At 41.3% G+C, this 14,764-nt stretch overlaps 1 protein-coding gene across 5 annotated transcripts in view; it reads left to right on the top strand.

Annotated features, from left to right (window-relative positions):
- The window catches only part of LOC126240775 (serine/threonine-protein phosphatase 6 regulatory ankyrin repeat subunit C-like), an 881,520-nt gene that overhangs the window by 800,243 nt on the left and 66,513 nt on the right, over positions 1-14,764 (top strand). For all 5 annotated transcript variants that reach the window (XM_049947953.1, XM_049947951.1, XM_049947950.1 and 2 more), the window contains 2 exons: positions 1,519-1,629; positions 12,252-12,350. In XM_049947953.1, coding sequence (XP_049803910.1) covers positions 1,519-1,629; positions 12,252-12,350 — 210 coding nt within the window. The remainder of the gene's footprint in view (positions 1-1,518; positions 1,630-12,251; positions 12,351-14,764) is intronic.

Raw genomic sequence — 14,764 nt, 5'->3', positions numbered from 1 at the left:
TTAGGAGAGTAATAAGCACTTCAATTGCCTTAAAGACATGCTATGTGTCCAGGCCATGGAACTAAGAAAATGTATCAAGGAACAAAAGAGAATACTGAATGTCATTGGAGCCATAGATTGTGTACATATGCCCATATTTTGTCCTTGTGAAGCACAAGCAAAACTATGTAGAAATTACAAGATTTTCTTTTCTGTCAGTACAAAAATCACCTGTGCTGCTAATATGAAGATTTTGAATGTGGTAATCTTAAGAGTCCTATATTTCGACGCCACATAGAAACTTAAGGGTGCTACGACAGAGCCCATTTTGCTACCAGATGTGTAATAGTGTAAATTCTGTTTTTGGGAGAAACATTTCCAAATTCCCACTAAAACAATGTGATATAAACAAAAACAGTGTAGGAATGTTTTGTGGCTGCTGGAGTTCTGTGCAACTTTGGAATAAAAGTTGGAGATGTTTTTCACCCTGATGTTGTGGAGGTGAATGACATCAGTCAATATGCATTTCAGCCAGAGGCAGATGCCGTAGGCTGAGCCGACAGAAAGTCTGAAAGTCTATTATACTTAATTATTTTAATTAAAATTGTACCTAATTTTCTAGTAAAACAGCAAGTAAGTGTAAAGACTTTTCCTTCCTAGCTGAATAAATAAGGCACTGGGTCATCATTACTGCAGTGAAATGTGACCCATTTTATTTATGTATAATTTTGTAGTTATGTTTCACTCTCTTCCTCTTTCTTTCTATTTTTATTTCAGTTAGGGATTAACATTTTCATTTTATTTCTTAATTAAGTACACAATGTTGTACAATAAAGATGTTTTGATTATTTCTAAGAGAAACAAAATGTCTACTTTTATAATTTTGCTAATACAAATTAAATATTAGAATGGGGTATCTAGAAAAAGTTGGCATACTGTGCAGACATAATAAACATATATATTATGTTATGTGAAAAACAAGAACATATTAACTGTTGGAAAAAATATCAAGCAAACAAAGTATGTTTTATATATGTAAAACACATTCATACTTATCACAAAAACCCAGATTTCTCAAACACTTTGCCTGAAGAACCAGAACCTGAAGTTTGCTCCATTGCATTACTGCCACTTATTCAGAAACTACTGTTTTAAGGCTGTGCGCCCATGTTTTTGATACACATATATTATTTTCCTATCTTGGACAGTGTACAGCAGTGAAGCTCATACTGTGTCAAGAAATTGCCCTGTATTGAAAAAACAGATTAGCTATTTCTAAGAAGTCAATCAACACTAACAAAAGTACTCGATACCATAGTTTTTGTAATGATTTTGAATGAAAACATGAGGTACACAATATTGCAAAAACATGCTATGAGGTCATGAAGTCCTTGAAACAATTGTAGTCATAAACAGAAACTCTTAGAACTATCATAGAAAAGTGTATAAATTTGTAAGTGCAGTGATGCTACATGAGTTCCTTAATCTTTATTTTATTTTCTTCTTATTAGTTACTTACACATGGGTGTTCTATTCCAGGGAATAATACACCTCACAAGAAAGATGATAGAAGCTGGAGCTAGAGTGGACAAGACTGACCATCATGGTAGAACACCACTACATTATGCGGCACAGGCAGGAAATTATAAGGTATAAAATTATCAAATTCTGATGCTCTGATATATTGAACTAAGAGGTAGGTTTCAACCAGAAACAGACTACAGGCTCTGCAGTATGTTAAATATTTATTGTTGGAATGGCAGTAGTTAGCCAAACATTTCCCAAATGAAATTGTTCTCGGTATACTCTCTATTGCCATTAATAACCAGACCTCCCAATCAGTTGTTTACATTTAGCTGTAATTTAACATAGGTATACTTTTCATTCGTGATCACACTTCTACTCCTTTAGGAGGATTATACAAAATTATAGAAATGGCCTACAGTTTTTTTCCCCTCTGCTACCATCGTGAACAGTTATATAGTAATTTTGTGTAGTTTGGTCCAAGGGTCATTCACTGATGTAACACATCTCTGTGACGTTAAGTTGGGGTGAAATCTGTACTCTGATTTAGCCATTCAATTGGATTGGAAGTCAGTCTGTTGAAATATTCATTTGTTTTATATAAACAGATGTTGTTGTATTAAAAAAAAATGTAGAGCTTTAAATTATTACTATAGCAGGAGTAACAGACAATTATTAAGTATTGATTGAGAGACTCCCAGTCAGAAACACCTAATGAACAGTGAGAGAAACCAAAAAAGAAGAAGGCACACAAGAATCCAGAACTTGCAATGGCACCCATACCACCATTCCCTACAAGCTCTGCATCTGAGGATGTGTTGGAGATTCTGGCATCTGCTGAGGACCTAGATCTTGCCAGACACTCAGACACAATGGATGTCAATCGCACAGGTACTCAATCAGTGGCAGCAGGTGACCCTGAGGCGTAACTTGCCTCTTTGAGTGCTTCATGCCTTCCCAGCCTAACAATGATTTCATCCTCCAGTGGAATTGCGGCAGATTTCTCCACCACCCGGCTGAGCTACAGCAATTGTTAAGCTTTACACCTGCATTCTGCATTGCCCACCAGGAAACCTGGCTTCCGGCAATGCGAACCCCTGCCCTCCGCATCTATAAGGGATGTTACAAGAGCTGCAGTGAATATAATAGGGTGTCAGGTGGTGTTTGCATCTATGTCCTGAACTCGCCGTTTAGTGAACCTGTACCCCTTCAAACTCCTCTTGAAACTGTGGCTGTCAGGATAAGGACAATGCTGGAAATAACAGTCTGCAACTTATATCTTCCTCCAGATGGTGTGGTACCTCAGAACGTCCTGCCTGCCCTGACTGATCAACTCTCTAAACCTTTCCTACTTTTGGGAGATTTTAACCCCCATAACCCCTCTGCCTCTTAAATACTGGGGCCACCACACATCTCATTGTGGCTCATGGTAGTTACTCGACTGTTGATTTATCAATTTGCAGCCCAGGACTCCTCCTATCTATCCACTGGAGAGCACATGATAACCTGTGTGGTAGTGACCACTTTCCCATCTTCCTGTCACTCCCCCGGTGTTGTGCCCATGGATGCCTATGCAGATGGAATTTAGTCAAGGCAGTCTGGGAAGCCTTCACCTCTGCTGTCACCATTGATTCTCACACACATTGTGCCATCGATGTTGTGGTTGACCAGGTCACCACAATGGTCGTTTCTGCAGCAGAAAACACGATCCCTCGTTCTCTAGGGTGCCCCCAGTGAAAGACAGTACCTTCGTGGTTGCCAGAAGTTGCTGAGGCCACTAAAGAGCGTCGGCGAGCTCTACGGCGACGTAAGTGGCACCATTCCCTAGAGCACCTCATAGCCTTTAAATGGCTCCATGCCCACGTTTGCCAGCTTATACAAAGAAGGAAACACGAGTGTGTGGAGAGGTATGTCTCAACCATCGGGTGCCAAAAGTCACCTTCCTAAGTCTGGACCAAGATCAAACATCTTTTTGGGTACCACACCCCAACGGGTGCCCCTGGTGTTCACATCAATGGTGTGTTGTCTACCGACGCAAACGCAATTGCCGAGCACTTTGCTGAGCACTGTGCTTGCTCCTCTGCATTGGAGAATTATCCCCCAGCCTTTTGTGTTCTCAAATGGAGGTTGGAAGGGAGGGTTCTCTCGTCCACTACACGCCACAGTGAACCCTATAATTCTCCTTTTACAGAGTGGGAGCTCCTAAGTGCCCTTGCATGTTGCCCTGACACAGATCCTGTGCCGGATTGGATCCACAGTCAGATGATTAAACATCTCTCACCTGACTACGAGCGACATCTCTTCATCGTGTTCAACCGGATCTGGTGTGATGGCATCTTTCCATCACAGTGGCGTGAGAGCACCATCATTCCAGTACTCAAACACAGTACGAACCCACTTGACGTGGATAGCTATCAGCCCATTAGCCTCACCAACATTCTTTGTAAGCTGCTGGAACACATGGTGTGTCGGTGGTTGAGTTGGATCCTGGAGTCATGTAGTCTCCTGGCCCCACGTCAGGGCAGCTTCCGCCAGGGTTGCTCTACCACTGATAATCTGGTATCCCTCGAGTCAGCCTTTTCCAGATGCCAACACCTGGTTACTGTCTTTGTTAACTTACATAAAGCATATGACACAACCTGGCGACATCATACCATTGCCAAATTGTGTGAGTGGGGTCTCTGGGGCCCGCTTCTGATTGTTGTCCAAAACTTCCTCTCACTTCGTACCTTCCATGTCCAAGTTGGTGCCTCCTTAGTTCCCCCCATTTCCAGGAGAATGGCGTCCTGCAGGGCTCTGTATTGAGTGTCTATCTCTTTTTAGCGACCATTAATGGTCTAGCAGCAGCTGTAGGGCCTTCAGTCTCAACATCTCTGTATGCAGACGATTTCTGCATTTTGTTCTGCTGCTCCAGTACTGGTGTTGCTGAGTGGCGTCTACAGGGAGCTATCCACAAGGCCCCAGTCATGGGCTCTAGCCCATGGCTTCCAGTTTTCAGCTGCAAATTCGTGTGTCATGCACTTCTGTCGGTATCCTACCGTCCATCTGGACCCAGAACTTTACCTTCATGATGATCCACTCACTGTAGTGGAGACATATCGATTCTTAGGACTGGTTTTGAATGCACGATTGACTTGGCTTCCTCATCTTCATCATCTTAAGCGGAAGTGCTGGCAGCACCTCAATGCTCTCCATTGCCTGAGCAACACCAATTGGAGTGCAGATCACTCTATGTTGCTGTGGCTCTACAGAGCCCTTGTCCAATCCCGAACTGATTTTGAGAGTGTGGGTTCATGGTTCGGCAGTGACCTCAGTGTTGCGTTTACTCGACCCTGTGTACCATTGTGGGGTTAGACTAGCGACAGGAGCTTTTAGGGCAAGTCCGGTACCAGTGTACAGGTGGAGACTGGGCTCCCTCCATTGCAGATCAGACGTGCACAACTACTTGCCAGTTACGCTGCACACATTTGTAGTTCTCCTGAGCATCCAAATTCCCGTCTCCTTTTCCCGCCCATGGCAGTCCATCTCCTGCATCAGTGGCCCAGGTCAGGGCTAACGATTGTAGTTCACGTGCAGTTCCTTCTCTTTGAACTGGAGTCCTTCTCTTTACCACCTCTACATGCTTTCTGTTCATGTGCGCCTCCATGGTGTAAGCCCCTGCTGCAGCTTTGTCTGGACCTTTCATGTCACACTAAGGACTCTGTTAACCCTGTGGCTCTCTGCTGTCACTTCCTCTTGATTCTTGAAGTGAAGGGGCTCTGAAGTGGTTTACACTGACGGCTCGGCTGATGGTTGCACTGGCTTTGCCTACATTCACCGCGGTCATATTGAACAGCATTCCTTACCTGATGGTTGCAGTGTATTCACTGCAGAGGTGGTGGCCATATCTCATGCACTTCAGTATCTCCATTCATGCCCAGGAGAGTCTTTTCTTTTATTTACTGACTCCTTGAGCATCCTGAAAGCTATCGACCAGTGCTACCCTCGTCATCCTTTGGTAACGTCCATCCAGGAGTCCATCTATGCCCTATAATGGCCGAGTTGTTCAGTGGTGCTCGTCTGGTCCCCTGGTCATGTTAGAATTCCAGGAAATGAACTTGCCAACAGGCTGGTCAAACAGGCTACACTGAAACCACTTCTGGAGATCATCATCCCCGCAACTGATCTGCGTTCATTATTACACCACAATGTTTTTCAGCTTTGGGAGATGGAATGGCAAAATCTCAGTACGCACAACAAACTGCAAGCCATTAAGGGGACCACAAATGTGTGGAAGTCCTCAATGAGGGCCTCTCGCAGGGACTCCGTGGTTCTCTGCTGGCTCTGCAATGGCCATGCCTGGGCGACCCACAGCTACCTCCTGCACCGTGAAGACCCACCTCAGTGTCGGTGTGGCGCCCGATTGACAGTGGCCCATATTCTTCTGCTCTGTCCTTCTTTGGCTGCCCTGCGACTGCATCTTTGGTTACCGGACCATTATCATTGATTTTAGCAGACAACACCTCGTAGGCTGATTTGGTTTTACGTTTCATCCATGAGGGTGGGTTTTATCATTAAATCCAAGTTTTTGTGCATGTCCTTTGCCGCTCTGTGTCCTCCACCTTAGTGCTTTTAGGATGGAGGCTTTAATGTGTTGCAGGGTGGCTGGCTTTCCCTTTTTATTTTTGTGGTCGGCCAGCCACTGTAACCTGCTTCATTGTTTTACTCTCTTCTAACTGTTTCTTGCATCTCTCTGTTGTTTTCTTGTCCTCTTTTGTACCTTTTAGTGTTTGTTGCCTTTCCTTTGTTCTTGTGGGCTTTCCCTTTCTTTCCATTTTGTGTTATATGTCTTGTCTATTTTATTCTCACACTTGCGGCATTGTTTTATTAGGAACAAGGGACCGATGACCTCGTAGTTTGGTCCCTTCCCCCCTCGTTTAAACCATGCAACCAACCAACAAATTTCGAAATGGCAGATATTGAGATAACCGATCATGGCACTGAAAAGCAGCTACAATCACTTTGTAGTGGAAAGGTGTCAGGACTGGATAAGATACCTATAAGATTCTATAATGATTATGTGAAAGAACTTGCTCCCCTCCTAGCAGTAATTTGTTGTAGATCACTTGAGCAACAAAAGGTACCTAATGACTGGAAAAATTGCAGGTCATTCCCACTTTTAAGAAAGGCCATAAGATAGATCCACACAATTATAGACCCATTTCATTGATGTCAATCTATTATAGAATTATGGACCATGTTTTATGCTCCAGAATTATGACGGTTTTGGAAAATGAACATCTCCTGTATAAAAACCAACATGGTTTTCACAAGCAGAGATCCTGTGAAACTCAGCTCACTTTATTCCTTCGTGAGATCCACAGTGCAGAGGACAGTGGCACCAGGTTGATGCCGTGTTCCTTGATTTCAGTAAGGCATTTGACACTGCCCTGCATTGACGTTTAGTGGGGAAAAAAGAGAGAGAGAGAGCGCTTATGGAGTATCAGAGCAGACTTGTGACTGGATACAAGACTTTCTTGCAGATAGAACTCAACATGTTGCCCTTAATGGAACAAAATTAACAGAGGTGAAGATAATATCCGGAGTACCACAGGGAAGTGTGATAGGACAGTGGCTGTTTACAATATACGCTCACGCTCATAAATTAAGGATAACTGTAGAATGTGGTATCACACAATGTGGCACTACACAAAACTGGTGCTAATAGCATAGGCACATCGGGAACACACACGACACAGATCTGTAATTCCACAGTATTGGTGATAAGTTGAGAAAACCATCCTGAAACACATCCGCTACAAAACGCTACTGTTTCCTGCACATGTACCTCAATATCAATATGGGATATGATCACCATGCACACGTTCACATGTTGCACAATGGGTTGGCATACACTGGATCAGGTGGTCGAGCAGCTGCTGGGGTATGGCCTCCCATTCTTACAACAATGCCTGTCAGAGTGCCTGAAGTATCCTAGGTGTTTGAAGACGTGCAGTGATATGTTGACCGACAGCATCCCAGACGTGCTTGATGGGTTGTAGGTCTGGAGAACAGGCAGGCCACTCCATTTGCCTGATATCTTCTGTTTCAAGGTACTCCTCCACGATGGCAGCTCAGTGGGGCCATGCATTATCATCCATCAGGAAGAAGGTGGGACCCACTGCACCCCTGAAAAGGTGGACATCCTGGTGCAAAATGACGTCCCGATACACCTGACCTGTTACAGTTCCTCTGTCAAAGACATGCAGGGGTGTACATGCACCAATCATAATCCCAACCCACACCATCAAACCATGACCTTCATACAGGTCTCTTTCAATGACATTAAGGGGTTGGTATCTGGTTCCTGGTTCACACCAGATGAAAACTCAGTTTGAAACACTGTTCAGACTACACCTGGACTCGTCTGTGAACATAACCTGAGACCACTGTTCCAATGACCATGTACTGTGTTCTTGACACCAGGCTTTTCCGAACTCTACTGTGACCAGGGGTCAGTAGAATAAACCATGTCAGTTCAGTGGTCTGTAGACTGTGTGTCTGGAGACAACTGTTCCAGTGGATGCAGTAAGGTCCCAATCAAGGCTTCCTGCAGTACTCTATGGTCGTCTGCAGGCACTGATGGTGAGATATCGGTCTTCTTGTGGTGTTGTACACTGTGGGCGTCCTGTACTGTAGCACATGGACACATTTCCTGTCTGCTGGAATCATTGCCATAATCTTGAAATCACACTTTGTGGCACACGGAGGGCCCGTGCTATGACCTGCTGTGTTTGAGCAGCCTCCATTCGCATAGTATTCTACCCCTCATAACTCCATCAATATGTGTCCTTTGAGCCATTTTCAACACACAGTCACCATTAGCACATCTGAAAATGTCTGCACACTTACTCGCTGCACTGTACTCTGACATGCACCAACACAACTCTGCGAATGTGGATTGCTGCCAGTGCCACCTTGGGATGACTGCAGGTCAAATGCACCACATGGTCATAAGCCGAGGTTATTTAAACCCGCAAACCGCCCACCAGAGCATTGTTTCACCATGTATCAACATTATCGTTAATTTATGAGCATGAGTGTATATAAATGATGTAGTAGAAAGTATTGGATGCTCTTTAAGGATATTCACAGGTGATGCAGTTGTCTATACCAAAGTAGCAATGCCAGAAGATAGAAAGAATTTGCAGGACAACCTGCAGAGAATTGATGAATGGTGCAGGCTGGGGCAGTTGACCATGAACATAGATAAATGTAACATCTTGTGCATATATGGGAAAAGAAATCCACTACTGTACAACTACACTATTGATGAAAAACAGCTGGAGACAGTGTCTGCCATAAAATATCTGGGCATAACTATCCAGAATGACCTTAAGTGGAATGACCACATAAAACAGATAGTGGGAAAAGCAGATACCAGACTCAGATTGGTCAGGAGAATCTTAAGGAAATGTTACTTATCCATGAAAGAACTGGCTTATAAGGTGCTTGTTTGCCCAATTCTTGAGTATTATTAATCTAACTGGGATCCATATCAGGTAGGACTGATAAAGGAGATAGAGAAGATCCAATGAAGAAGAGCAGTGCATTTCACCACAGAATTGTTTAGCTGGTGAGAGGGCGTGATGGACGTGCTAAACAAATTCCACTGGCAGACGTTACAAGAGAGGCGTTGTGCATCATGGAGAGAATTACTATTGAAATTTCAGGACAGCACTTTTCAGGAGGAGTCAGGCAACATATTACTTCTCCCCACCTACATCATGTGTATGGACCATGAAGAGAAAATTCGAGAAATTAGAGCCAATACTGAGATTTACTGGCAATCATTCTTCCCATATACTATTCACGAGTGGAATGGGGCTGGAGGGATCAGATAATGGTACCGAAAGTACCCTCTGCCCACACCATTAGGTGGCTTACGGAGTATGATGTAGATGTAGATGAAGATGTGGCCTCCATGGGGAAGTTTGTAGAGCATTAGGTCATTGTACCATGAGTCCTAAGTTTGTTTGACAATGACAATAATGTTTTGTTTATTTTTTACTGTATTACAAATGAAAGAGTCAGTGGATTATTAATACCTCCACACATGTGATGCAACTGCTTCTTTATTATACTATATCGATTGTTTATATTTGTCCAGGGAAACTGCAGATGCACTGGCTACTTCATCATGAGTGGTGCATGTTCTGTTACATGTGTCTGACAGAACACCACACCTTTCTGTACAAATGTACTCTACAGGTTTGCTACTTTCAACTAACGAAGTGAAAGCAGACTGCCAAAAGAAAATTGCTACAAACTCCGAAAAGTCCTTTTACATGCCAGGAAAATGTTCTCCCAGTTAACAGTTTCACATATGAACGGTTCAAATGAATTGCCAACAGTGGGGTTTGAGCATGGGACATGACCACAAGCTCTACCAATTCACCCATGCAAGATCATAAAACTATCCCTCCTTGCCTGTACTCCATAGTTATGATGTTACTGTTTATGCCCCTTCTGCTGCACGATAGCACATAGCACTAACTGAATCAGTGTTTTGAATGATACTCTATTGACATACAACATTTGGTACTGATCTGAGTGTCTAATGTCTGGAGGTTCGGGTGTTAGCAACACAGGCACTGCAATACCATATTTATCAACTGATACTGGACAGTGACTCAATAAAAATGTTGTTGCCTTTGCGGGGATTACATAATGTATGTATAAGTATAGGTTGTGATGCAGTAACAGTGACATATGGAAGTCTGGATCTAGCCATTACGCATGCACACTTAGCCAAAGTGGTTTAGGCAACTGCTTATGTAAAGTGGGAAATCTGGGTTCAAGTCCTGGTCCAGCACTAATTTTCATTGTCATCATTTCCTTAATGGCTGTAGTCACCACAGTGCCTGTTTCTTCAGACATGCTTGCATTTATGAAGGAATACCGCATCTTTCTTCTTAACAGAACATCCACTGCCATATCATCAACACTTAGGCTGGGAGATTTTAGTGTGTTGCAGAGTAGCTGATCAACACCCTTTCCTTCCAGAGATCAGCCATCTGGGGATGTATGCTGTCTTCTTTTGAACCTTGTGTTAGTGATTTGACAAAGTGAGTTTCATTGCTATCGATGTGAGTGTGTGTATTCAAGTTTTTTTTCTGTAATTTCTTTACATTTTTATTCACAGTTCTCATTTTAGTCATTTTATGATATTCCTCCACACTATTCTCATTACATTTTATTACAGGTGCTAAAGACCTTTCTGTCAGGAAAAAATGTGTATCAACAAAATAACCATCAAAAACTGCCATTGAATGATACTCCTCAAAGTGGAGACACAGGAAATAAACTTTAAACTATGTTTCTTGAAGTATTATATGGTGTATAGTATTAATTGCTTTTGAAACTTCATGACTGATCTTGTTAATGGATTTATTACGCTATTTTCATGCCATCTATAAACGGAAGAATTTTTTTTGAAACCTACTTTTTAGGTTGTCTGTGCAAAGTGTAATCCATGGTCAGCACTGAAACCTTCAAAAACAACCCTCAAATCAGTCAATGGAACTGACTCTTAACAGTCTAGGACTCATGAAGATGGTCCTTGTCTCCTCAGTTTGACATCATTGTGCAGCCATGCCATATGAATGCAGAATTTATAACTTTCTTACTGCACATTGTGCTGTGTTCCATCCCACAGTGTTTCGACAGGTCCAGTTTCTGGAGAGGACATCTTTTTGATCTTGAAATTCCACACTTTTTACCTGTGTTTTTAAGACAAATGGTAAAATTCATTTGTGATTAAGCTGTGCAGTGGGGCAAGGGTGATGTCCTTCTGGGAACTAGGGACAGATATGAGAGAATGTACTGTAGCTAAAATATGTGCCTCAGGGTTCCTGGATGGTCTCTTTCTGTATCTAAACAAGGGGGCATGTGGAATTGATAGAGGAGAGACTAGATACTTCTATTTCAACAATATTCTATAGAAGTTGACTACAGGATAGTGCCAAAACCATCTGCATGATGAAGGAGTGATGTAATTTCTTGTGAGAAGCTCAACAAACAAACACACATTATGTGGTAAATGCTAAAGCCCAAATATTTTTCAAAGAGGTCAGAAAGGCAAGCCTACGGTGTGATGTAAACAAAGAAAATCATTTCCATAAATGGACAAGAATTTGAGAATGAATAAAAAGTCTATTGTTCTGATCAGAGGAGGCAAATGCTCCCTTTTGTTCCATCCTTGTTGACACCTATGATGGGAGATGTTAAATAAATGGAAATCACTGACAGTCACATTTGATAATCTTTTCTTTGTGTGTATGATGGCTTGATAATGTAATATTGTGTTGTTATAATCCTGAAATTTTCAAACAGCTCATTACAATGAAGTCAGTTACTACCTTTATATACTCGTAGTGTTTTTAAATTCCTTTTCTGTGTGCTGAAAATAAATTTGTGAAATGTGCATGTGGTTAACATTAGGTAGACTCTTCTACTTATGCTGGTGATTATTTACTTGTGACTACTTTAAGGACACAGAGGCTAATTTGTAATCTGAAAACACTACAATATTAAATAAATTAAATAAATGTTCAAATGCTACTAGTAACTAAAATGACTGTAATGTGTGAGTGTGTGTTCTGGTGTGTTTGCTAACATGTGTAGCAAAAAGTTTATATTTTAAAAGAATCAAAGTAGTATAGTTGTTTTCACATGAGTACTTCTGAAACATATTTCTCTGATTTCAGTATGTGGAAGTACTCATCAAGGCCGGAGCTGATGTAAATGCTGTGGACATGGATGGTGCGACACCACTTCTGATGCAAACCAGATGTAACTATCATGAGGTACTGTCTCATTAGTAGCATGTTCTACTGATAATAGTGTAAAAAATGTTGGTGATCTGAAAAGCTGTGAAAAATTACCAAATTACCAGAGCCTACAATCAGATAAAAAATAAAAACAGATCCATAGATCTACAGTGATGCTTGAGGCATGGAAGTATATATTTGGCTATCTATTTGTGTGTTTGTTGTTGCAGTCGAGGAATTCCATAAATGAAACCCTTCCACAGTCACAAGTCAGAAATGACAGCACATGCCGTGTTGTTTTTTACTCAATTTATGATACCTTTCATTGTTTAAGCATGCAACTTATTTATCATTTTCTGGATTATCAACTCCCCATACTTCTTCCCACTGCCATATTGCATTCTTTTTTCTTTGCAATAAAGCATGATAAAATCATTTGCTCTCTATCCAACTGCAGTTTGGCCAGTATTCCTTGTAAATGAAAGAACAAGAGTGTAAATATGTGAGATAATCTTAATTTGTCAAATTTTCTTTGTTTCCAGAAGCTTGATTTACACAAACAGTCCTCTAGTTGCCAGAAACAATTCATACAAATACATCTTACATAAAATGACAGTAATAGTATAATTAATAATGTGTTCCAGGTGACTATGCCTTGGTTGAATGGATTTCATCTTAAAATCCGGGATTTTGTCGCCATCTGCATAGGATATTTTCAAGGGAGATCGTAGCTTCTTTGCATACCCGATTCACACCCTGGATCTGTACTGTCACACTCTCATCTGTGGGCCAGTGTGTGAATTGGGCAATCAAAGAAGCTACAATCCTCTTTGAAACAGTCCTCTGCACATGAGGATGAAACTTTGAGTTAGGATGAAATCCATTTGACCACAGCATAACAGCCAGAATATTTTATTAATTGTGACATTTCCAGCTAGGAAAGTTTACATTTTACAATAATAGTATAATAATAATAATAGTAATAATAATAATAATAATAATAATAGGGAAAAGAATAGGCCTCCGGTATGTTCTGCCAGTCGTAAAAGGCGACGAAAAGAACAAACCACTAATAGGGCTAACCCCCCTTTTAGTGTGATTAGTTGGTTCAGGACAGAACTAAAGAAGCCTCGGACAAGCGCCGTCATGGCCGGGGACGACGTTTGAACCCTATGCCTGCCCACAATGGTAACGACACTGCTAGCCAACTGGAAAATGGTTTAAATCCATATAGAGGTGTTTTGCAGGATATGCTTCCTGCAACCACCCTAGAAGGAAAACAAAGACAGAGGATGAGATGGTCAGATGAAGTTAATCAACACCTCATGTTCTGTTACTACCAAGCAACAAACCTAGGAACCAACACAACTGGATACAGATCACAAGTATACACAACATTTATTATCAGATACCCAGAATTAAAATTTTTAACAGAACAACGACTAGCTGATCAGATCCGTGTAATAATCAAAAATAACAGGATACCCCAGTCAGAATTAGAAAACTTCAAACAACAAATACTGGAACAAAATAATGTGCAATCAGAAGAAGAAGAAAATACAGTAATGGACTGAAACATCCCAGAGCAAACAAACAAAGAACAACATGCATCAATTAAACAATCAGAGAAAAAAGAAATCTTAAGACAGCCACCAGAACAAGCACAAATAGAACTCGAAGTAACACACATGTTAGGTATAGACGAAAAATTTCAGCTGACATATAGAATACAAAGACACAAATACAGACATTAGACCATTCTTGCATAGACCGCCAAATAACCCACAAGTCGAAACAACAATAAAAACTATCAACACAATCATACACAACAAAATAAATGAAAACACAACTATGGAAGAGTTAAAACTACTGGTTTATATAGGAGCACTCACTACACTAAATATACACACTAGGCAGAGATCAGAACCAACCAACACACGGAAGAAACCCACAAAACCAGCATGGCAACACAGGCTACAGATCAGAATAGAAAAACTGAGAAAAGACATCAGACAGCTAACACAATTTATAGGAAATGAAATGTCAGAAAAAAAAAAAACGAAAAAGGTTAGGTAAAATCTCACAACAAGAAGCGATAGAGCAATTAGATGAAAAGAAGCAGAAATTACAAGCATTGGCCAAACGACTTAGAAGATACAAAAAAAAGTGAAAATAGAAGGAAACAAAACCAAACATTCAACATAAACCAAAAGAAATTTTACCAGACAATAGATAACACACACATTAAAATAGACTATCCACCAAACATAACAGACATGGAACACTTCTGGAGCAACACATGGTCAAACCCGGTACAACATAACAGGCATGCACAGTGGATACAAGCAGAAACAGATACATACAAGATGATACCACAAATGCCTGAAGTGATAATTTTGCAACATGAAGTCACCCAAGCAATTAATTCTACTCACAATTGGAAAGCCCCT

The sequence above is a fragment of the Schistocerca nitens genome, chromosome 1 (assembly GCF_023898315.1).
Source record: "Schistocerca nitens isolate TAMUIC-IGC-003100 chromosome 1, iqSchNite1.1, whole genome shotgun sequence".
Taxonomy (NCBI): Eukaryota; Metazoa; Arthropoda; class Insecta; order Orthoptera; family Acrididae; genus Schistocerca; species Schistocerca nitens.
The sequence above is the reverse complement of the archived record's forward strand: the minus strand, read 5'-3'. Positions and strand labels throughout refer to the sequence as shown.